This window comes from Siniperca chuatsi, linkage group LG15, assembly GCF_020085105.1.
Source record: "Siniperca chuatsi isolate FFG_IHB_CAS linkage group LG15, ASM2008510v1, whole genome shotgun sequence".
NCBI classification, from domain to species: domain Eukaryota; kingdom Metazoa; phylum Chordata; class Actinopteri; order Centrarchiformes; family Sinipercidae; genus Siniperca; species Siniperca chuatsi.
Window position 1 is genome coordinate 19,780,003 of NC_058056.1, and position 24,666 is coordinate 19,804,668.

A 24,666-nucleotide genomic window follows, 5' to 3' on the forward strand; every position below is an offset into this window, starting at 1 on the left:
GCGGTCGAGTTGGATTGTGGGTAATTTATGTGCCAGGTTCGGACTAAAAGACCATTTCTGCTGCATACATTTTGGTACTTTAAAAACTTAATAAAATGTCCATCGTGAGTCCAACAATGCTATAGAAGTGCAATGCTAAATCGGTGGACTACTTTTAATAAAGCATTAGTTACAACTTATAGGACTCCTGGTGACTCATTTGAGAGCCCTTTTCTTTTCCATTCCACACAGTCACTGTGAAAAAGAATGTATTGCCTGTATGTTTTAAATTTTTAGCTAACAGAAATAGGAGGAAAAATCCAGAGCCTAACAAATTCTAAAATGCTCTCTCACCCCACACATACTGGACTCGGACACATTTAAAAAAGCATCATCATTTGGAAACTATTTATTGAACATTTGCAACCAGATATCAGTTAAATACAGCTTTCAATTCTCTCTCTACATCCCCAACAGCAGGGACTGGCTCCACTTCATTACACTGAGAGGAGGGAATGTTACAGGACTTGGTAAGGCGCACATTGTGCTGGAAGTCATTTGGCTTTCTGTCTTCTGATAATAAACAGAAACAAAATCTAAGTCTGCCTCTCAAATGTCCAACACTGCTTCCTCTCCTCGCAGCCAGATCCTGACTGTCTGCGTGTACAGACCATGGCAAAATGACACAAATATGGAGCAGAGAAGAGAAAACCAGTATAGACGACTGAGACACACCCCTACTGAATGCGGTCTGAGATGTGTAGCCTTGATTGAAAAGCTAAAAGTAAAATGATCAACATGAATATATTAGAAAAATGGCAATTAGTCTTTAATAAACACCTCGCCTCACCTACTCCCAAAAAGACCAGGGTTATAAATTAAAACTGTCCAAATAAAATCAAATCAACCAAGACTGGGCCCATTCAGTTCCATTTCAAGACTGGAAAATCCTCATTGAAAAAACAAATGGCACTTTTCAGTCTCTTGAACTGGAATCTAGAATATCAACTTCAATGGAATCGACCCCCAACCCTAAAATCAACTCCTTCTAATTTACATATATGGGTCAGGCGCTTTTCAAGCTTCCACCATTCTAGCAGTTGCTCCCCACGGGTGGGGGGTGGGGGGGGGCGCTCTGTGGTCTCTGAGGACTAGGCCACGGTTTTGAAGGTCTGCAGTATGAGGTTGGTTTGGTGGATGAGCCGGTTTGCACTGATGAAGACATTTATTGCCCTGGGAACACAGAAAATTTCAACTTAAGAAAACAGGCTGGAGAAGCTTGTAGATGCTGTTCAAACAAATAGTTAACTATTAGTGAGGAAACAGAATGGGTGCGGTTAGTTAAAAAATGACCAGCTGTGTCACTGTAAACATTCCTGCCCTCGGGTCCTCTCTTCTCCTTAAACCTCTGTGGTTCTTGATACCATGGAGGATGATACAATGTAGATATGCGTGAGATGTTACTATAACAAACACTGTCACAATATCCAGAGGACCTTTTTACAACACAAAACAACAGTTGCCACTTTATTGGCTACCTACCAACAACAAAATACAGTATTCATTTGAAGCTTTTTTGTGTTCAGTTTTTGTTGGAACTCTTCACCTCTGATAATTTTTAAGGATGAAAATCAAAGCGTAAAACGACAATTTGTGGTTGTGCAGAGGGGTTGATGTGTGGGACTAGGGAGTCTTGTTGTCACCATGAGGTTGCCAGGCAACCAGCAGAGACAACCAGACAACCAGACTCCCAAAATGTCAAACTATTCCTTTAAAAATAACTTAAGAGTATACATTAAGAATCAGAGTAGTCATTAAATCGACTAATTGCTAAATAATTTCAGCATTAATCTGGCTCCACCTCAATAGAACAGAGTTTGTGCTGCTCAAAACATACAATTGAACAGCAACATGTCTTTCTAGAAACACAGAATACTCTACTAACATTCACATAGAGCTCTCCCAGCATGTTTGACAGAACTCGTCTATAATGAACAGTGCAATGATAAGGTGAAGCATCATATGCAGTGTTGTGGTTACACTTACTTTCCGTCTTTGAAGTATGTTTTGAGGGTGTCGCTGAAACTTTTGGAGTATTTCACAAACTCCTTTTTCTGGTGCTCCAGGGCCTTCACAAACAGAGAATAAACACAGAACACAGAAACATAATTTTAAAAAACAAGGAAAAAGTGAGAAAACGTACACAGGTGTGTGTTTGTGTCTCTGTTACTCACTCTGCGATTCTGGTACTGATATTTCTTAATGACATTGTTGACTGTGTCCAGGAGCTCTTTTATGGCGCTGGCTATGTCTCTGTTGGAAACCAACAGCAACACAAGTGAGGATTTCACAACATGAATACAACCAAGAGTTGTAACAGTCAGTATACAGAAAGTGATGTTTGTACAGCAACAATGAATTTATAACTGTAATAAGGACAGCACTGTGTTATTTGTACTATCCTCACCAATAATGGTTGTACTTCTAATGCAATATATTCTATGTGTGTATTGACCTTATGCGGCCAACACATTTTTTCCATTTCCTGTTTTGTCTTTTAACTGCCAGTCACTATTACAAAAGTCTCAGTCCAGAACGGTTCACACAGCCAACTTTAAATTTCTGAGAGATGATAACACACGTCCACATTTACCAGGAGGTCGTTTGACCTGACACCACCACAGATATCGGATATATATTTGTAATGTTTGTCAAATAAATTGTAGGACAAGGTGACAAGCAGCAGATGCCAATAGGACACGACGCATCCACACTTCCTGTGGATAGAGTCGGAGCACTTCCAGGTGAATACCAGAATACAGTGAATTCATTCATTGGTGATGTCTAAATTGCTGTATTTCTTTTTAAAACACAGTTTTAAAACTGTGTGTGTGTGTGTGTGTGTGTGTGTGTGTGTGTGTGTGCTCACTGCTAGCACTCACTTGATAGTCTGTAGGAAGCGTACTCTGTCATTGATCTCATCAGGGATTTTGCTGAGGATGTGTTTCAGAGCTCTGGCCTTCTCATTTAGGTCCTGAAACTCCTGCTCAGGCCGGTCAATCATGAACTCTGCAGGAAACATTCCCAGAGACGCAATGATTTATATAAATGGGCAGATAAGACAAGCTGGTGAAGTCAGAATAGAACAGAACACTGTTGTATACCAATGAACTGGAGATAGGATGAACATACAGCTGCATCACCTACAAACCTGTATCTCAGAGTCACAAAAGACGATTTCCACCACAATATCTCAGTACTTCTTTCTCTCATACACTCACCTTCCACATCATCAGCTGCCATGCGCAGTAGGGATTCAGTGAAGTTGATTTGGACATTCTTTTTCTCCAAGATCTTCATTATGATGTCCTGAGTCAGGCCAGGGTTCTCCCTCTCTGCCTGATGAAAGGGGAGTTAAATTAGGCAAGCAGGGTGAGGAAGAGAAGTAAGCAATTCACACATGAGAGGAAAATAAGATATAGCACAGTTTGGCTTCTGCAACAAAAGCCAAAAGAGGCTTAGAGCTGCAGAGAACAAAGCTAGAATTTTACTGGATGTCAGATGTCCGCTGTGAGCAGTTCAGATGAATGCACAAAAGCTCTCCTCCTGAATAATTCAACCTTGAATTACACCAGCCAGGAAGCAGCGGGGGCAGTAGAGACACCAATCAGTGAGACAAGTGAACAAAAGACCCACTAATGTCATAGTAAAACAGCTGTAAGGTGATCAGATCTCCCTTTGGTTTGGATAACGACAAAGCTGCTTCTCCTTCATTGATATTTCATCTGTGCTCAACATTACTGCTCATCAGCAGCAGTACAGAGGTAATCTATGGCCACTGTGCTTTTTTTTATTCCAGTACAATTTCAGCAGTGTATAGATTAAAAAAAAAAGAGGATCAGGACATTAACAAAGTCTCATCTGATGACCATCGAGAATCTCATACACCACCAGTCTGAATTATCAGCACCTCCGATGTTGTATTGATAGAGTTCATTCATTTGAATATCAATCATGTAAATGGGGGCTTTTCGAGCATAATGAACAGCGTATAAACTGAACCTAATAGTCTCTACGTTACTAATAACAAAGGTAAGATTGAAAAACTAATCAAAACATTTTATGACTTCATACATTATTCATTTAAAATGTCAGTGAATACTTGAGCTGCAGTGTGCATGGAAACATCATAACAGAACAGAGATTCTGCTTCACATTAGTCCTCTTCTAGAAAAAGGACAATGTCCACACTTTATGGGCCCATACAGTCTCTCTCTGTACATACTGTATCTTCACTGTTTTCAAGTGGCATAAAAGGCATGAGACAAAGAAGTGAGTAATGTGTTGACAACAGAATATCTCAGATGAGGGCCGATTGTCCAAAAAATAAAAAATAAATTAAAAAATGAATCAATATTTGTGCAGTTTTTACATTTTTTTGCAGGTGAATCGATTTGAAACATTGCAAGTGAGGAAGTCCAACAAAGCATTGGAAAATAAAAAAGAGCTGTTAAAAAAACACTACAAAAGACAACAGCAAGGCTCCCATTGGTGAGCGGAAATATAAGAGCATGGAGCAAGGAAAACTACGGCCTGTTACAACTTGCACAAGAAACTAGTGAGTGCGCACAACCACGGCAAGTGGAGAAAGTCAAAGCTGAACTACGAAGTTGGGCTGAAGCTGTGGTGGTGTGGTGTTTAAAATTCTGGTGGTTTTTTTTACAAACCAGTATGATCATCTGACCGCCCATGCTTGTTGGCCCTTTGGTAGAACTGAAACAATTAGTCGATTTATGATAATTGATTGTTTAATCAATTTAGTCATTTCTCAAGCAAAAATGCCAAACATTCTCTGCTTCCAGCTTCTCAAATGTGAGGAGTTGTTGCTTTTGTCTCACATGTAAGTTAGTAAACAAGACATTGGCTGACTTCACATTGGCCTCTGGGAAATTATAATGGGTGTTTTTCACTATTTGTGCCATTTCATAGTGAATCGAGAAAATAAACTGCAAATTAATTGATAACGAAAATAACTGCTAGTTGCAGACTTAATTCACTGGACCTGTTATTATAACATTTTATTCACTTTGGTGAATAAAATGTTATAATAACAGATAGAAGCCAGAGCTATGAAAATAAATCCCCAGGTGTAATAAGCTGTAATTATCCTTGAATGTAGCAGTACAACCAAATTGCAAACACTAAATGCTTCAACATTACACAGGAAGTATGCAGCTACTGTTTGCTGGAGTAATTTTACTTCAGTAGTTGCAGCGCTATGTGATACTGTATAATTAATTTCCAGAACCTGCACTTTGCATCAGGAAACATGTTGTGTGGCCTTGTTGTTATGTCATCCTAAATGTCATCCTGGAAAGTTACAGTTTGAACCACAGTCACACAGTCAATGTGTATACATGTTCCTGTCAGTGTCCTCGAGAAAGGACCTGGACCTTTGGCAGAATATTGGTTTAGAGCATCAGATCATCTTTAAATGCAGTTGCAATGTGTGTGTTTTTTTAAAACAAGACAAAGAACTGGGATGCAGCCTAGATTTAAACCAAAGATACTATGACAGGAAGTAGTGAGGGTCATGGAGTGATAATATGTACTTTTATGTTTCAGGTCATCTTATCCATGCATAGTCCTACCTTTATGAAGGCTGCTCTGAGCGTCTGAGCTGCTGATAGGTTGATCCTCTCCAGCTAATGAGGAAAAAAAGAGAAAACACACATTATCACAGCCAAATTTGGACATGTTGGGACTGTTTGCTCTGTCAAAACGGGCACTGGTTCAACTAAACGCAAAGTATTTTTAAGTTATCTTATAAAGTCATCTGCACACAGGTGTGCCACATGATGGCACAGAAACTGGTTTCACTTGTCTGATTTTCCAGTTGAGCATCCATATCAGTTACCACTGTAACATTATACAGTATGTGTTTAGCATTTATAGTCTAGTTGCAATTTTGGCTGCCACAATAATAATCTCTATAAACAGATCAGAATCAGAAATACTTTATTGATCCCCGTAGGGAAACTCTTTGTTACAGTAGCTCGCCTTTACGTCAGTGCACACAGGAGAAAACGATATTATACACTATAAACAGGTCAGAAATAAATAAATTAAGTAACATGTTGGTATAAGTATAAGATAAACTAAGTGTCGAGTACCAAGTGGGTTTACTGGTAGATGGTGAAGTACAGTATAAATACAATGTCACTAATTATGTAATAAATAATAGTAAAAGCGGAGGTGCATGTACTGTCGAGAGTAATTGAGGTATATCCGTAACAATAAATAAGAAAGCTACAGCAACAGGCAGCATGCGGGCTGGCGCATGCGCACTCATTCGATATCTGCAGATATCTGCATATGAATGCAGAATCAGTAGGCAAGGGACAAGATTTTGGAATCACAAGCGTGCTGGTTTCCGTTTGTAGTCCAAGAATATTGACCAATCGAGGTTTGAGCGGGGTTTTGCTGCATGCAGGTAATCAGTCCGTGTGGAGAGCAAAAGACGCGGAACGCATTGGCCGAAATGTGATCTCGGAACCCATCAGCTATCGTCTGATGATGATTTAGCTTTTTTCAATCTCGGAACCCTAGAGATGACTTTTTTTTTATGTATTTGCATTTAAATCGTCGTCAGACGATAGCTGATGGGTTCTGAGATTGCTAATTGGACTGTAAACAATGACCGGTGCACAGAAGAGGAAGTCTTGGCCCGGATATCCGTTATCTGGATATCTGCTGGCTACACTGGAAGCCCTGAAACATTGGCTGTTGACCACAGAGGCTAAATCATCGTCAAACGATAACCGATGGGTTCCAAGATTGTCACACCAATACATTTTTATCAGTCTAATACAAATGTAAACCACATTTTATAAGATTTTGCTATTGTAATTAATAGCTGTCTCCTTACACTCAACTGCAGTATTGATAATCTGTCAAATACATGAGGTAACATTAAAACTGCAGAGTGAATCGGTTTTACAATATATATATATGTTTTTCTGTGTCTTTAAGCATCAGGTTACTCCCTGTATAAATTACAGACAAACTGGCCTCATGCCCTTATCATGGTGCATTAATTAATATATGGTTGCTATGGATTAACCTTGTCAGTTTCCGCTTTCTTCGCTATGTAACAGAAGATTCAGTAGGGATAAAAATGCTGTCATCTTCTGATAAATAAAAGGTCAACATAATACTGTATAAATAGAATTCAACAGAATACTGACAAACACTCAACTACACCAAGACAAATCATTTACTAAAGCTGACTGCTGTCATCATGAGATGTTTTACCTCATTGAAAACTGGGTACATCACGGCATATAGCGTCATGGATACCATGGAGTTTGTCTCCGCTTCATTCTTCATCTCCTCCATTGTCATCCTCCAGGGAGGAGCAGCTATTAGTGAAAAGGTGAGGGGGAAACTGCAGCTCACACATACACTCACACACTCACACTCACACACGCTCTGAAAACCACACAAGCTCCAGAGTGACAAGAGCCTGGAGAAAAAAAGAAAGAAAGACAACAGCAGGATACTGATAAAGATTGGTTTGGCTTAATAGATTTTTATCTGTATGGCACGACATTGACTATTTAGGTAGAAGAGTATATCTTAATATGGTTCTCATATATTTGGTTATTAGTAGGGATACACAAATCTGATACGCTGTATGGTATTGGCGCTAATCCTGACTTGATGAAGTGGATCGGGTACTGTCTAAGATGTGACCGATCCACATCAAAGTTTACAGTTTCTTCTGCGGTGTCATAAAATTCAGTGTTTCAGCTATCAGTTACATTAATTCAGTCTCGGGTGGATGCTGACTAGTGGCACATCGGTCCCTGGTCTCATGTTGCCTGACATAAAAATGATTCCAATGAGCTCCTCTCAGTGAGGTATAAAGATTTAAAATTTGGGAAAGCACTGGTACTTGGTATCAGCAGATACCATGGGTTTAGGCATTGGAATTGCTATTGGGAGAAAAAAAAAGTTGGACCTGTATATACTGAGCAGGACATTTTACAGCTAAAATATAAACTCGTCAACACTCTCGGATGGACAAACCATGACACTGAATCTGTACTACCTCAAACATAACTTTGGCATTCCTCTACTACAATTTCTTGTTACTTTTCAGCCAATTTATTTGATTATACCTATATATACACCAACCAATACTGTATATCTAAGCTAATACATACTCAGTAGCTTACTAACTAGCAGCAAGACAGGACTTGTTGGTTTGTTTAACTTGGAGGAGGGGAGTGGCACAGTTACTTACCTGGCTGATGACAGCAAGGCCAATGTGACCAAACAGCAACACAAATATGTATTAATGTAAATATTTAGGAAACAACAGCAGCAGGAGCAGTCATTAAAAGCAAGATCCCCTTCCTATTTAATTGTTCTGCTATATTTAGAAACGTCTAATTTAAAGAGCAAGAAAACATTACTGACAAAAGTAATGTTTGGCAGTGCGGCTCAGTTCTTAGCTAACGTTAACTAAATAGAAAGCATATGGGTATATATATATATACTAAGATTACGGTTTGTCAGCCACAGTGTGTGACGCGACGGCTTGCTAACTGGCAGGCTAAACTGACTAGCAAACTGGATGCAGTCAGCCCCAGGTAACAGCTAGTCAGCTAACTGGACATGGCTAACAAAGTAGCTGATGTACCGTTAACTGAAGTTTTCTGTTTCATTTAATGTAATAAACCATCACAAGCCATTCTCAGAACGATAATTGACTGGGTATAATGACAAATTTATCGCGATCTAGCCGTAAAGGTATCCAATTGAGGCCTATGGCCGACCAAATCGATGCTAGCAGTTAACAGCGTAGCTTACGTGCTAGCTACAGTAAACTGGAGATTTGTATTGGCTGATGAGCTAAAACACGTCAACAAACTGCTTAAGGACATATATGTAAGTCGGTATACACGTGTCAAATGTGTACTTGTATCTACCTTTGGTCTGACTTCTTAAATGGGTTGGTTACGCCGTCGATTGCCTTTTAGCTGCTATGTTTTCTTTACAACTTAAGACGGAAGTTTTTTAGGACTGGCCTCAGCGACATCTTCCGGACCGTTGCTACGTAAACACACGCCCTCCAATCAGAGGGCGGATGGAAATGGTGTCATAATGCAAAATAGTTACATTTCTGTTATTGTAGCATTTTTGAGTTGTGGAAGTCTAAACACAGTCCATAATAGACTTTTTTTTTTTTTTTACCTTCAATGGACTGTCCATTGAAGAAAACCATACGCCAATGTTTTATCTGGCGGACATATGCCGGTGACTGTCAGAATTATGTAAAATTACTCTGGAAATTAATCAATCCTAGAAAATTATGGTGACAAAAAACGCAAAATTAAAAGAAAAGGGATAAAGCAAAACTTTCAATAATTTATTACACTAGAGCTGAAACTATTAGTCGTTTAGCTGATCAGATAAAATAGGCTACATCAAGCAAAAATGCTAAATATTTTCTTTTTCTACCTTCTCAAATGTGAGGATGTGCTCATATTTATCTTATGTGAAAGTATCTTGAATATCTTGAGGGTTTGGACTGTTAGTCGGACAAAACAAGCAATGTCAATACTTGTCGGGGCATTTCTCACACGTTTTTTGACTGGTGATTTCATAAAGCAAAAGATTGATCAATTTATCAAGAAAACAAACCTTAGATAAATAATAATAATAATAAATAATGAAGATAATTGTTAGTTGCAGCTCTAAATTAGACTAAATGTTAAAGGGGCACTCCTTTACTTGAGGAGCACTACTGTGAAAACAGTTGTATGATGTCTTCTGTGGCTCTGGAGGGAGCTCTTAAAGTCTGAGAAAGTACCCCGGGGATGTCATCAGGGTTATCTCAGCATGGGCTTGAATACTACAAGTTTTTTAACAGAAAGCCTGCGTTACAAACAGAAGGCAAACAAATATGGTTGTCTTATGTCTGCCAAGTTTGTCATTCAAGATAGTTATACCCACATTTATTGAATATATTACATTGTCAATGCAAGTATTCTTTGCCCTCACACGACCAGTTCTGCAACCCTATTGTACTGATAGCTACCTGATCAAATGTAGCTTATTTTGCCTCTGTTAGCAGAAATACTGAAGTCATACAAAAGGAAGAGTATGGTTGTGTTTTTAATATCATACATTTTCACCAGAATGCACATTGATGCCATCTCCTATACAATTTTTCAATACAAGTAATAGGTGTTATATTGTTTCTTTGCCCCAATTGCCTCATGACCATCTCTATTCTAAACATGTCAAGAGGTCAAGGGTCTAATTTTATCTTTTTTTTTTTCCTCGGAGGAATGTAGAGGTCATCTTCCACGCTGTCAGTTCAGTTGTCTGGTTAGTGTCAGAGGAGTGCAGGCTCCAGGTGGATGAAGCCTTCAGGCAATATGTCTAACAGCATACTGGAGATAAAGATGCTGTTGATTTCACCATGAGTGTCCAAGGTTATTGCCCTGCTCCAACTAAACTGTGATAAACTGGCACTAAAAAGCAAAGTACTGATGTAAAACAAATTATATTGTTTTTAAAGAGGAGTGTGTAATCTATGTCCTTGAATGATAACAGGACAATTCAATTATTTAGTTTTTGTCACCCTGTTCTTCTCATTAGAGCGATATCTAAATTGTTATAATTTGATTCAATTTATTAAAATAAAATAATTTAACCCACACAACAAAAATGATCATATCATATTTAATTTGGTTTTGTCAATCTGATGTCTTCCATCTCTTAAAACATGAGGGATTATTGTACTTTTTATTATTTGAATTATTACCTACTTATTACCTAGTGTGTTTTTTACCCTTCATCAGCTGACGGCTGCTCCATCCACCTCAGTTCCTCCTCTTCCCCTGTTGTTTCCAGTTTACCTTCATATCGGTCTGTATGTTGTGTTTAATAGTCACCAAACAGTTCCAAAAAATTTAAGTTCTTAAGTTTAAAATAGAATATGTTGTCATGCCAGAGACCATGCCATACGTCACCTGTCCACTGATCGCCCCCATTGAGTTTTCCCTCCTTCCCAGGCCATCTCACCACTGGGCTGCTCACGGCCTTTAGCCAATCAGCTTCCTTTTGTACATACAGTAGAGGTAGATACTGGTTCTCCAGATGAGAGTTCAAGCATTTCGTACCTGTTGTTGGCTGACTGTTGTCACACTACTGACCTAAATACAGTAAAGAGTATCTATTGTATTTACAAGGGCTTCAAATATCCACCTGAAACTTCATAGGAATATTATAGTATTAACGAAGATTCCACCTATAATGTGCATGCAATAGGTTGCTGTAACCACTAATAGCGTTGTCAAAGTAATGGAAAGTAAAAATTTCATGTTTGTGGCTCAGGTCTTAAAAAGGAACAAATGACAGTGTACAGTATATTAGGCCATGTTACATTTACTTAATGTCAAAGCATAGCTTTGCTTTTGGATATTTGGACAGATTTGGCTTATCAATAGCTGAAGAATGAAATGCATGTCTTTTTCTTGTCTTCTGCCTTTACACAGTATGTACAATGCTGTCTGTAAGTACACACTTTTTGTTGTGTTGACTCTGTATCTAACTATCATGCTTTGAGGTCACATGCATATCGGCTGACCAAAAGCAATTTTGAGGGACCAAAAGTAACTTAACATAAAGCTAAATAAAGTCAAGTTTGATATCTTTGGGATATCAATGGCTGAAGTCTACGGCCCTGAGACATCAGCAGACGCTTGGTATCTTCCTCTGCCAGGCCTGTACTGCAGCCATCTTTACTTTTTGCTAGTTTGGGGGTTTTTTTTGCATTTACTCTGGTCTTTATCAAGAGAAACACAAGCTCATTTGGACTGAGGTCAGGTGACTGATTATTCCCATCAAGAACACTGTTTGGCCCTCATTGATTGCTTTGTCTGTATGTTGAGGATGATTGCCATGATGCATGCTCCTAAAAGTTAGGGGGACTTTGTAAAAAGAGGCTTCCTACAGTGTTCACACTTAAAGCTGAAAGTCAGCATGTTAACCTTTGACATTGTTTAATTTCTGATTGAATGTGCCAGAGTACAGAGCCTAATCATCTGTAATTATATGACATTTGCATGATGCGGGGATGTTTCTTCATTTCAAGATGTTTAGTTTGAGGTGGTCTGTGGGTCTTTACAGGAAATTCTTTTCACGAAAGCGTGAAATAAAAAATCTTTGATTTTGAGTGAAGTGTAACATTTAGGAGGAGCTATTGGCAGATATGTAATATAATATTTATAAAGTATTTTTTCATTAGTGTATAATCACCTGAAAATAAGAATCATTGTGTTTTCATTACCTTAGAATAAGCCATTCTTATCTACAGAGGGAGTGGGTCCCCTTCCACGGAGGTTGCCATGTTGCATCGCCATGTTTCTATAGTAGCCCAGAACAGAAAAAGATAGGACCGTTCGCATTTTTCGCGACCACCGTAGTCTCTCCTACATCCTTGTAACGGGAGGATGAGGCGAGCAGTATTCAATGGTTGCAATCTGCAATTTTGCCACTAGATGCCACTACATCCTACACACTGGACATCTCATTAGCCACATTAATTTAACTACAAATATTGATGATGATACATAGCCAGATACATAGCCAAGCCATACAGGTTAACATATATTAGCTAAGTTTGACTATCCAGAATTAACATTACAGATATCAATGTCATTTTGACTAGTCATAATTGAATTGTGACTAGTCAGAATTTTTATTTGAGATATCTATAATGTCATTCTGACAAGTCAAAATAATAGCTGCAGATATCTCAAATATCATTATGACTAGTCCAAACTGCCCTTCGTTAAATCCCTCCTCCAAACAGCAACTGTCCAATCATAGTTTCACACTCAAGATAACATGGTTTTTAAATCATTGGAAATGTAATAGTTATTATTAGTTAATACGAAAAAACAACGTAATTCTGTTGTGTTTTAATTCTGTGTTCATTCGATACAATTCATTCAATGTATGAAAAATAAATGTTCTAGATAGTATGTCATTATGAAAGTCGTTAAAAATACTTTAGTAAACTCCCCATTACATAATAGTTAACTATTCAATTTCCAGTAATTAAAAACTATTTTATCTTGATATGAAAGATTTAGTTTTAGTATTTTGAACAGGCACATTTGCGGTTACCGGCTTTGACTTACAGGACCTATTCTGCGCATGTGCAGACCGGATCGAGCAGCCGGTACGGATCGAGCACTGAGAGGTGTCTAAGAGGAGCGATACTCTGTCTCAAGAGAGTTTGGAGGATGGCGTTTTTGTTTTTTTGTTGTAGTCTTTCAAAAACCTAAAAACACAAGAGCAGACGTGTGAGGAATTGATTAAACGTTGTCTGTATCTGCTGTAACGTAAGCCACAAACCGGCTAACGAGCTTACTACCTAGAGTACCTACAGCCAAACTTGTGTTAGATACCTCTTCATTTGCCAAACGCTTGGCTTATTCGGAGTTAAATCAGGAATTGTTATGTGTTGGGGTTGAGGAGGAGGATGTGGGCTGTTGCATAATCATAGTGGGCCTCTACACTGAAATACACAAACAATGCTACACTTCCACGTCCTCAGCTAGAGACGAGAAGCCTGCTTTTGTTTACTCTGTGGAATCGAAGACCGAGTGTTTCAGAAATGACTGCGAATATCGATGTTAAATCTGCCACTGTTATCACTGTAAAGTGCGTATGTGCAGTGCAAGAACGGAAAGCTTGCCAGGCCCAGAAAAGCATTCAGAGTAAGCAGAATGGCGGTTGCTGTTGTGGATAAAATAGTTATACATTGCCATGAAATACAAAAAGCTTATCATCAAGGAATTAGTGCACAGGCACTTCAGCCTCAAGACGCGCTTACATGTATGTCTGAATAACAAGCCGCTCCCGAGTCTCCGCCTCCCACTGACCGTAGCTTCTGACATAACAGATATCTGTCATTTCGCCTGGTCTGAACTCAATATATCGCTAATTACAGTTTGACTAGGCAGAATGAAAGTTAAAGATATCTCCAATGTGAGAGCTCTAATCAAAGTTAATTTCAAGATAGCTTGATAATATATCTACAATTAAAAATACGACTGTTCCTAATTCCAGTTTGAGATACGTGCAACTCATTCTGACTAGTTAAAACTTAATTTAATATATCTAAAAAGTACATTGTAGATATCTTGAATTGAGGGGATTAAATAGATCTTGAACTTGAATTATGACTAGTCACAATTAAATAGCAGATTTCTGAAACTGCAATTACAACTAGTCATAATTCAGTTGCAGACATACGCAGTTCACATGGTGGATATCTGAAACCGAATTGTAGATATCTGTAATGAAACTCCATGCACATTAACGGCAAAAGTTTTTCTCATATTTTGCAACTCCTCCTGCGCCACTTCCCCTTCTCCTCTGACGCAGTTACCTTCATCGCCAGACTCAGCTGTTTCTGTCAGAGGACGAGTTGTGTTAGGCTGTAACTGGCAGCTGTCAGTGGCTATGTTTGCCAGGGGCACGTTCAAAATGAGGACGGTGTGCACCGTTTTGCTACGGTTTCGAGGTTGAACGACATGTTTCCACGGAATGGTGTGAAATGGGATTTGAGGTACGTTTTCTCTCGCTTGGTGGGTGTGTCAGAAGTGTTACCAAATAAAGCAGCACGTGTATGTAAACCCCATCGTATTAAAAAGGCACTGCGCTGGCATGACACAAAAGGGCGTTTAGTGCGCCACCGTTTCCATTTAAGTAAACGTTTTGCTACGTTCTGTTGGGGATGAACGTGTCCAACATGTTTAAGGTAGCTAAATAGATGCGTCACCTTGCTCTCGATTAATACCCTCCACCCACATTGCAGGTGGGGCTGTACTTGTAGCTGCATCTTCAACTTAAATATCTTTTTAAATAGTTGTCTATAAAGTCCCTTGCACCTCTGCTATCATTTTCTATTTTTCGTTTCTCTCTTCTTTTATGAGAATTCCTTATTTTAATTAACTGTCTGGCGATTGAGAAACCCCTTACAGAAGTCCTGCACCGTTCTGGAGAGGCAAGAAACCAAACCTGTAGAAATGAATCTCCATCAAACTGCGTGGTTCCGACCAGAAGTCGTTGGAGTAGACCGAGCAGGACTGCCGTCCCGCCCAGAAGAAACCTGACTGCGCACAAACCCTGCCATTCGCTGCCGCGGCCACGGGGTGCCGATCCTCTGCGTTACATAAGAGGGACGGAGCAGTCTGATTGGCAAGTGGGCTGATTACGTCGAACGAGGGAGGTTAAAGAAAAGTCCTATCCCCTGCTTCTCCGACTTACTGCGCAGTTTAAACGAAAGTACTAGAAACTTCCATTCACACAGGCGAAGAACTATCCACAAGACGCACCGGCTTCATTTAAACGAAGTTACTTACAGACATCTTTACTCTTTCAGTGGAAAATAAGGTAAGGTAGTTTCCGTGTTTAGTTTTAGTTCATATGCGCATGTCATTCTTTATTTGCATGCCTGTTTCTCATTTTTTCATTGACAGAAATATCTCAAGATGGTCTGACAGGAATTGCTAATAAGAATTTTACAGTTTGGTCAGTTATGGAGGAATGACAGACTAGAGATAACTTTTTTTTAATCTTCCTTTTTCGACAGGGCATGTCGGCAGCATGAGTTAGTAGTGAAGTATTGAGGAAATGCAGCATTACCTGTAGTCATTTATATGCATGGATGGATAAAGAGAACTTTCTATGGCGTTTAATTAGTGTCAAAAAACGCGCATTTATAAACCAGGTGCGTGCGCGTGATACGAACGCACAGCATCCGCAAGCGGAAAACTACAAGGTGTGGACGGGTGTGGATGGTATGGGGTGTGAAAGTCTGGGGCGTGAAAGCTGACAACTATGGGACAACAACACTTTGCAAACTAAGCAGCCAATCGTGTCGATTGTCGCTACGTTGCCGTGAACTGACGCCGTGACCAATGATGTTAGAGAAGAACGTGACGCTCTAGTCGTCAGCCCTCTCGTACGAAAATGGGCGTGGCGCTACGTGACGTATGCAACGTGTCGTACTCTGCAGTAACTTTATTTTGCCATTGATGTTAGACTAATAGAAATAATGTTACACCTCTATGGCTTGCCAACAGTGAGTCTTTCATTTTCAGGCTTAGTTTTAATATTAGAGTGAAGATAAAGGTATATTGAGGTCACAATGTCATGCTAGGTTACATGGAAAGAGGATAAATAGGCTAAGGCTATAGCACTGCACCAAAATACCAAAGCAAATTCCTTGTATGTGTAAACCTGCTTGGCAATAAAGCAGATTCTGATTCTGAATCGGCAAGCTATTACCAAAAAATAGTTATGACCAAATGAAATTGGGCTTCTTGGAACCACAAGAGCCTCACCTTTTACAACTGTGCCCAGTTTGTTGATACCATGTATTTTAGGGCTAGAACTATGCAGTTTTGTAGGAATAATTGCACAAATTGGGTATGGCTGTAAAGTTAATAAACTTGTGAATCCATAAGTGTAATTATGCGTAACTTTAAATCTAAACATAATTTAAATAGGTGAGTTATTTAAAAAGGCTTTAAACATGTTTATTCAGCTGGGCATTTTAACATGGGGGTTAATGGGGATTGATTCATTTTGGAGCCAGCCTCAAGTGGCCATTCAGTGAACTGCAGTTTTTGGCACTTGTGCATTTTTTCAGCCCCGATGGTTGCCGCTTGGTCCAGGCATGCACGTTATCCATGTTCTCGCGAGGGAGCATATTTGCTCTGCAAGCACACAGAACAGTATCCGCAAGTGGAAAAGCATCCTTACGAGGGAGCATTTCTGCTCCTCGTGCACAAATGCGGTCCTCCTACGCGCTTGCAACTGCTCAACGCTTGTTCGTCACTTTGACTTTAGAGACTTTGGAGGCGGGGATGGACAGTGGCTGATTTCTCCGCTCCTTGATTGGTCACTTTGAATACTGACCATGACCTTTGACTGGCTGTTTGATTTGATCACTAACACAGTCGAAGACAGGCAGTTGCTACCACTGACCTTAACTAACTTATCTATTAGGTCTACATTTTTTCGTAGCAGTTGTAAACTACATGGATCATATATGTCACTGCAGTCGACACAAATAGGCCTAGCTTATGTTACATTTTGGTTATGCACGATTTACTTGCGTTAAGGGCATTGTAGATGTGGCTGTTCCTCACATTACCTCTTTTTTTTTCTCCGATATATTCTTGTTGATTCTGTTGCCAAAAAAGGGGTCAGAGACAGGCCGGAGACTGTGGATGTTAAAAGTGACCAATCAAAGGAGGGGAGACATCAGCCAGTGTCTATTCCATCGCTGCCTCCAAAGTCTCAAAAGTCAATTTGTTGAGCAAGTGTTAAACGGCATACATTTCCACATACGGAGAAATAAGTTGGGTAAATTATCTTTGTTTCACTCCTGTCCCTTTGCAGATTCTGCAGCCATGTCTGTGAACATTCATCTAAACAGCCCTAATGTGAGGTACACAGAGACACACATTGTGGCTCAGTATGCCTACCAGACAACATCAGTGCACAGAGAGGGCAACAAAGTCACGGTAAGTGGACCCCTCTTACGTTTTTGAGTGCACACATGCATCTGTATGCGTCATCTATATAGTCTTCTCTCTAATTTTGCTCCATACGTGAAACAGTTGACACCCCGCACCACCGAGATGACGTTTCGCACCGAGAGGCGTGTGCCCCGCCTGGGTGTGATGCTGGTGGGCTGGGGAGGCAACAATGGGACTACAGTCACAGCAGCTGTACTGGCCAACAAGATGGGTCTCACCTGGAGAACCAAGACTGGAGTGCAGGTAAGTGGAGTGACACAAACATGCCTGTACACATACTGTACAGACATAGACTTGAAATTTGCCATATTTGAGATGGGTAATTCACATAAATCACTTCACTTGACAATAACGAATCTAACTTTGATTATGTTCATTGTGTGGATTAACTATCTCAAGCAGTTTTCTGCAATTTAATTTCCATACTGTACTGAAATGAATGCAAACTACTGGCTGCATGTATAAAGCGTACATTTGTAGCTTACCAGCTAAAACATGCAAACACCACAATCATTCTTTTCTTCTTTTTTTTTTTAAATGCCAAAAAGGTTTTGGATGGTGAATTAACTCTCTATAGCCAGACTATAATAGGATATGAAAACCTTAGGCTTCCACGAGCAAGCTAATAGAGAAACTTCTTGTCTCATTTTTTAAATATAGCCTACTGTATGTCCCCCAATACAGTGTTAGAGACTCATTCTAAGCTGATTATGCTGACATGTTCAGTAGAGTGTTAAGGGCTTAACTGACTCTGGTCTTGGAGATTTCCCCTTTTTATATGGGCATACATTTTGGCCTTGATGAGCTGGTTCCCTTGATTTCCATTTCGGCCATTGTTCTCTGGTACATAGGATTTAGTACACTTGTGATAGACCTTTTTTTAAAAGCAGTAAAAATGTAGTCTTTTAGAGGGAATTAAATCACTGGGGGTTTTTTTCCTCTCTTTTCTTATCTCGTTCTCCTACATTCCCACAGAAAGCAAACTACTTCGGCTCCCTCTTGCAGACGTCTACTGTTTGTCTGGGATCAGGGCCTGAGGGCGAGGTCAACGTACCCTTCCGTGACCTCCTACCCATGGTGCACCCTAATGATATTGTCTTTGACGGTATGGATTGCAGATAGTCTGCTCAAGCTCTAACCTCTGACACAGAAACTGAGAAGTGTGTGTATGTGAGAGGGCAAGTGAGGTAACAGCAGTGTTAACAGCAGAAAAATCTGACCCCCGGACAGCTTCAGAGGCCAGAGAGCTCCTTCACAAGGTGAAGATGGTCAGAGATGTGCACTTATGGTGTCCTCTAATGCAATCTAATCAGTTACTTTATAAGGGAAGAGCTTTAACAGGCAAACTATTTATAGAGCTGCTACAACCTATTATAAGATGAAAGTAACGACTCACATAAGTCAGCCTCTGCCCTTTTAGTTTTGGAAAATGACAGCTGTATAAAGAATCCAGCACATTTTTTAACTTAAGGTGTGTTTGTTTTTAGGCTGGGATATCTCCTCAATGGATCTCGGCAGTGCGATGGAGAGAGCTCAGGTGCTTGAATGGTCATTACAAGAGCAGCTGCGAGCATACATGAGCCGCATGAAACCCAGACCATCCATCTATATCCCTGAATTCATTGCTGCAAACCAAGAGAGTCGGGCAGACAATGTCCTCACTGGGACGATGGCAGAGCAGGTAATGCTCAGTCTACTGACCAGCAGATTTATGAGGATTGAAGTCTCTTCTCCATTCGTGCATTTCACTTTAGATTGTGTTGTTTCATGTGTAATTTTTAATCTGACTTAAAGAGTAAATGGTCTTCCAGGTGGAGCAGATCAGAGCGGACATAAGAGACTTCCGTCAGTCGAGTGGTGTGGACAAAGTCATCGTTCTGTGGACTGCTAATACTGAGCGCTTCTGTGAAATCATACCGGGGGTCAATGACAGTGCAAAGAACCTGCTAGCTGCAATCCAGGTGAGAGCAGGAGCCATGACGAGAGTATGGTTTGAAAACTTCCAGATTCATGAAACGTACTCTTAAGTGCACAATCTAAAGGCACAAATCCTTAAGTTGGTTTCAATAGAGATCCAGATGTCCAGGCTTTAATTGTCCTCGAAAGCAATCTAAATTATGTTGGTGGCCGGTAGTCAAGAATCATCCAATCAACTTTAATTTCCTCCAAATGCTGAGGACCAAACAGTAATCCTGCATCACATGTAGTGATTAATGAAGCTTAGAGGATGAAAAGATTAGCTCTCCTAACTCTTAACTGTGGATTTGTAGATGAAATGCCATAATGAGTTTGAAATGGTCAGCTATTCCTTTTTATATCAGACCAAGGGAAGAAAATGAAGATTTGCCCCCTCCCCACTGGTGAGTTTTTATTTTATCTCCTGTCTTCAGCGTGCTTGTACTGCTGTCAGCAACGATAATAGTCCATTTCACAGACCTTTGATCTTCAGCAAATAGCTCAATTTTAGATAGACATCAAGGTGACAATAGAGTTTTGCTACAGAGACGATGTGAGGAGAGTCTCATGGGAAATGTAGCCTTGTAAGTCAAGCTTTCTTCTGCAGTGTAATATGATGATACACTGGGTAACAGTCATATCTCCTTTTTCCCCCCTCCCCACATCCATTAGGCTGGAAATGAGGTTTCTCCCTCCACTCTGTTTGCAGTGGCCAGTATACTGGAGGATTGTGCCTACATCAACGGCTCCCCACAGAATACTTTTGTACCAGGAGCCATAGAGCTGGCCGTGCAGAAAGGGGTGTTTATTGGAGGAGATGACTTAAAGTCTGGTCAGACCAAGATCAAGTCAGTGCTGGTGGACTTCCTGGTCAGCTCAGGTATCAAGGTGAGAAAAAGGATGCATTGTCAGAGAAAATCTGATGTCAGACTGAAAAGCTCTTGCTGGTTGTCATTCACCAGTAAAAATTTAAAAAATGTCATTTCTTTTGTCATTTTCAGGGTCAGGAAATGATACTGGTCCCATAAACTACTGTATTTTACACTTGGAAGCATCAAGTGGGAATATATTTTAACAGTTTAAGTCACTTCTTTATTTATACAGCCCAAATTTGCCTCAAAGGGCTTTACAATCCGTACAGCATACAGCACCCTCTACCTTAGACGCTTGGATCGTTTAAGGAAAAACTCAGGAGGAGTAAAAATGTGATTGTCCCACCAGATGATATGAAATGATGACAGCTACAAACTTACAGTACCGTGTATTTTCTGAGCAAAGAGATTTTGATGAAGTTCCTCTCATCCCTGACAGCCTGCCTCCATTGTCAGCTACAATCACCTCGGCAACAACGATGGGAAGAACCTGTCGGCTCCAGAGCAGTTCCGCTCCAAAGAGATCTCCAAGAGCAACGTGGTAGATGACATGGTCCAGTCAAACCCCATATTGTACCAGCCTGGAGAAAAACCTGACCACTGTGTGAGTGACTTGGACACAGAAAGATAATGAGCTCCATTTCAGTGTTTACAGAAAACAACTGATCAGGCTTATTAACTTTTTCTCTGTGTTATTTCAGGTGGTGATTAAGTATGTCCCTTATGTGGGAGACAGCAAGCGTGCCATGGATGAATACACTTCTGAAATAATGATGGGAGGGACCAATACTATCGCACTGCACAACACCTGTGAGGTTAGTGTTTCTGTAAAACGTGTAACTGAAAAAGGCGAATTAAGCAGCATATTAGAACAGTTTCCAAAGTGAGAGTCCAAACTGCTAATTGCTGGCTAAACACAGCGTGTAGTTGTGGAGGAAGAGGCTCAGGAGGGCCAGAGTTTACTGTTAATCCTATTTAACATGTCTTGGAGCTAATCATCAGGTCACTGACATAGTGATTTCCTGTTTCACTGGCATAGTTGCTATAGCCCAACACCATTCCTACACACGAAATAACTAATCTATTCTGTCATGTTTACACACTTGATGACAAACTACATGAATTTGGATTAAGTAATTACAAAAGAAATTACTTGTTTAAAAAATATATGCAGCCAATTCATTATTATTTATTAAATAGACCTAAAGCTACTGTGTTCAGTTTGACAATTTCCAATGTTGGCGCCCCCCAGTGGTAGTATCAAAAAAGACACTATAGCAAACAGCTATGCACTGACACGAATTGGCTGAAAGCCAATTTTCATCGGGATTGTCCCATTTTTCTACAAACAAAAACTATCAATCATTTTCAAATATTCTGCAGTCACACAAGTGGCTTTTAAGTAGGGAAAAAAGAAATGTGTTTTGTACATTTCAGATGTACTTTCCTAGCAAATAAATGCTGAATTCACAGTAAATTAAAACAATAAAAGTAGACCTAAATGGTTGGCACATGGATCAGACAACAATCAAACACTTGAAACAATGTGGTGTCAGTGTAGTTGGCATTAAAGCCCTTGTGCATAGAATTTGAATGTCTGATTTGGCGACTCCTAGTGGTAGTATTTATTTATTTTTTTTTAATTCAAAAAAGACTTGCTCAAGGTTCGATACATGCAGATCCTGCATGTGCAAGGACCTACAGTATTCTAAGAGTTCTCTGTATTGACAAATGTCTTAAACCATTCCCTTCTCCCTCTGTTACACCATTGTACTCACCTCATCATTCTGACTTTGCAACAGGACTCGCTACTCGCCAGCCCAATCATCCTGGACCTGGTGATCCTGACGGAGCTTTGCCAGCGTGTGGCTGTCCGGCCCCAGGGGGAGGAGGACTTCCTGTCCTTCCACAGTGTCTTAGCACTGCTCTCCTTCCTCTGCAAGGCCCCCCTGGTCCCATCAGGGACCCCGGTCATCAACGCCTTCTTCCGCCAGAGGGCCTGCATTGAAAACATCATGAGGTATGGACAAGAGTTTGGATTCTATGCCTAGATTGAAAATTGTAAAATTCATGTGTTTCATTGAGTGACAGAAGTTGACAACAGTCTCCCTCCTTGTCTTTTTCAGAGCGTGCCTCAGCCTTCCTCCTCAGAACCACATGCTGCTAGAGCACAAGCTGCAGAGAAACTTCCTGCCACCACACAAGCCCTACATCAGTGGCAACGTGGCTGCTTTGAAAAAAGATGCCTTTACCAATGGAAACTATATACCGCTATCAAATGGCATCTGTATGCATGATGATGATGCAGCACATGCAATGTGACTACAAATACAACACTACAGCCCAAGATAGAACTGCACCGTAATACAATTTGTAAACTTAATACCTTGTATAAAAAGACCAAAAGGCCCTAATTGATCAAGCTATTGTTGCAAAAAAAAAAAAACTTAAGTAACACTTGACAACTTTGCTGATTCAACTTGACATTAATGTAAGATGCATTTAAAATAATAGATAAACAAGTCTTGGCCTAATAAAGAAAGGCATGGTGCTGCAACATTTGCATATCATAAACACAGTTCTGTCTGCTATAGCTACTGAGTGTCAACAGCAGTGTTGGAAATTAACATTTTTGTTCCAAAATCTACCAGCAACTAAATTTTTTTACCGACCACTTTCTTAACCGGTGTTCTATCAATAATGTGCTACCTATCGAGATGTGCTGCTTTGCTGTTCTGCACATGTGAATGACCCACAGTCTCCCTGATATCTTAAATAGAGATATTATAGTATTTCAACATGCTCCCCATATTCTTACAGTACACATGGAGTCAGTAGTGGTATGACATAAAAATTATTCTGTAGTGGTAGCATTATTTGATAGGGGTTATTAGTCTATCGAAATACGCTACCCCTGAAATCTTAAATAAAGAGTATCAAAATATGCTCCCCATATTCTTACAGTACACGTACCAATGTTTGTAATCAAAAAACATAAAGACGTCAAAATACTGTGCAAGTTAGGCCTCTGTGGGATATACACATCTTGAAATGGAAACACATAAGGAAGCATTTTTCGACATGGCAGCATAAATCGTCAGAACACCGGCAGTGTGTAACAGCATGTGACAACTAATAAAACACGATCTACAATATTCAAGCAATAGGCCATTTCATTACATGCGGTCATTTTTTAAACTCTTAATGAAAAACCTAATATTCTTTCTTACACACACACCGGAGCGCACCTATGACGCGCGCACATGCGCGCACGGTCAAGTTGTGGCTAATCTGCATTAACACGCTAGGCTTTCATTTCCTGCAGGCATGGTGGATGCAGCACAGGCTGGCTTTGTAATGTTTCTTAGCAAATACATCATAAATGAATAAACAGTCAGAGTGAATCATGAATGGAAGGAATGCTGCCTTTTCCTCTCCATTGGTAAACATTAGCTAGCTACAGACTGCCGCTCAAAGGCTACCGGCAACTTTTAGGGTGGGATTTTTTGTGCATGTTACTCAATGCATGAGTTGAGGTCGTGAATCAATCAACACATCTCAAATGTGAAACCCTGCGATAAAACACCACATTGTTTTTCTGTGTCTCCTCGTTAATGTGTCCGAGTGAAACAAGCAGACTCGTGATTTAATCTGCGTTGTGGAATGTCTCAAATCTCTTAGCTGTTTACCCGCCACCGTGGCTGGAAGGTAGAGCAAATGCACCCCTGGTCAACAGAAGCCTATATGAAGCCCCAATACTACAGTCATCGGAGTCTGCACACTGCATAACGTTCACGGGAGGCTATTTTGTTACAATATATATATTTACAGGTTTTTTATGCAGAATTAACCGTGAATATTTAAAAAAAGCAGATGCAGTGTTTTAGTTTTTTCATGGTGCTTGCATCTTTATTCAAGTAGTTTTCCATGTGTAATGCAAATACAGTTGTATAGTTATTAGAAATGGGTCCATATGTTCATATTTTACAAGCAAATGTGATATTGATTGGCTGTGAAAATGAAAGGAAGCTAAATATGTAAAATACAGAAAATATGGATGTAGTTTTGACTATATTGTTTAAAGAGTAACATCGGCTATTAATGTAAAATGGACGTTTAAATGTTGATTGAACTTCTTGTTGTTTGTCCTTTTTTTAATTCACCTTTCCTCATTTTGAGCTATCGCTCAAGTTCAAACATGCTTTATTTGTGTGAAT

The 24,666-nt window shown here is 39.9% G+C and overlaps 2 protein-coding genes across 4 annotated transcripts; one reads left to right on the top strand and one right to left on the bottom strand.

The window, feature by feature from the left end:
* Window positions 1-373: 373 nt before the first annotated feature.
* On the bottom strand, window positions 374-15,246 carry LOC122862099 (programmed cell death protein 10). Of its 2 annotated transcripts, none has more exons than XM_044167346.1 (8): window positions 15,091-15,246; window positions 7,294-7,504; window positions 5,631-5,684; window positions 3,261-3,378; window positions 2,922-3,048; window positions 2,214-2,292; window positions 2,026-2,108; window positions 374-1,212 (listed from the first exon to the last, which is right to left on the bottom strand). In XM_044167346.1, exons 1-8 carry the CDS (start codon window positions 15,108-15,110, stop codon window positions 1,131-1,133), a joined length of 774 nt encoding a protein of 257 aa, XP_044023281.1. In that variant the 5' UTR covers window positions 15,111-15,246; the 3' UTR covers window positions 374-1,130. The 2 variants fall into 2 exon arrangements, with proteins under 2 accessions (XP_044023281.1, XP_044023282.1); XM_044167347.1 differs by lacking the exon at window positions 15,091-15,246 and adding an exon at window positions 8,976-9,132.
* Window positions 14,474-24,581, top strand: LOC122862093 (inositol-3-phosphate synthase 1-A-like). Of its 2 annotated transcripts, none has more exons than XM_044167335.1 (11): window positions 14,474-14,638; window positions 17,482-17,606; window positions 17,703-17,864; window positions 18,597-18,726; window positions 19,109-19,302; window positions 19,433-19,582; window positions 20,250-20,465; window positions 20,889-21,053; window positions 21,151-21,264; window positions 22,252-22,469; window positions 22,576-24,581. In XM_044167335.1, the coding sequence occupies exons 2-11, from the start codon at window positions 17,493-17,495 to the stop codon at window positions 22,769-22,771; spliced, it is 1,659 nt and encodes a 552-aa protein (XP_044023270.1). In that variant the 5' UTR covers window positions 14,474-14,638; window positions 17,482-17,492; the 3' UTR covers window positions 22,772-24,581. The 2 variants fall into 2 exon arrangements, with proteins under 2 accessions (XP_044023270.1, XP_044023269.1); XM_044167334.1 differs by lacking the exon at window positions 14,474-14,638 and adding an exon at window positions 15,291-15,465.
* Window positions 24,582-24,666: the final 85 nt, after the last annotated feature.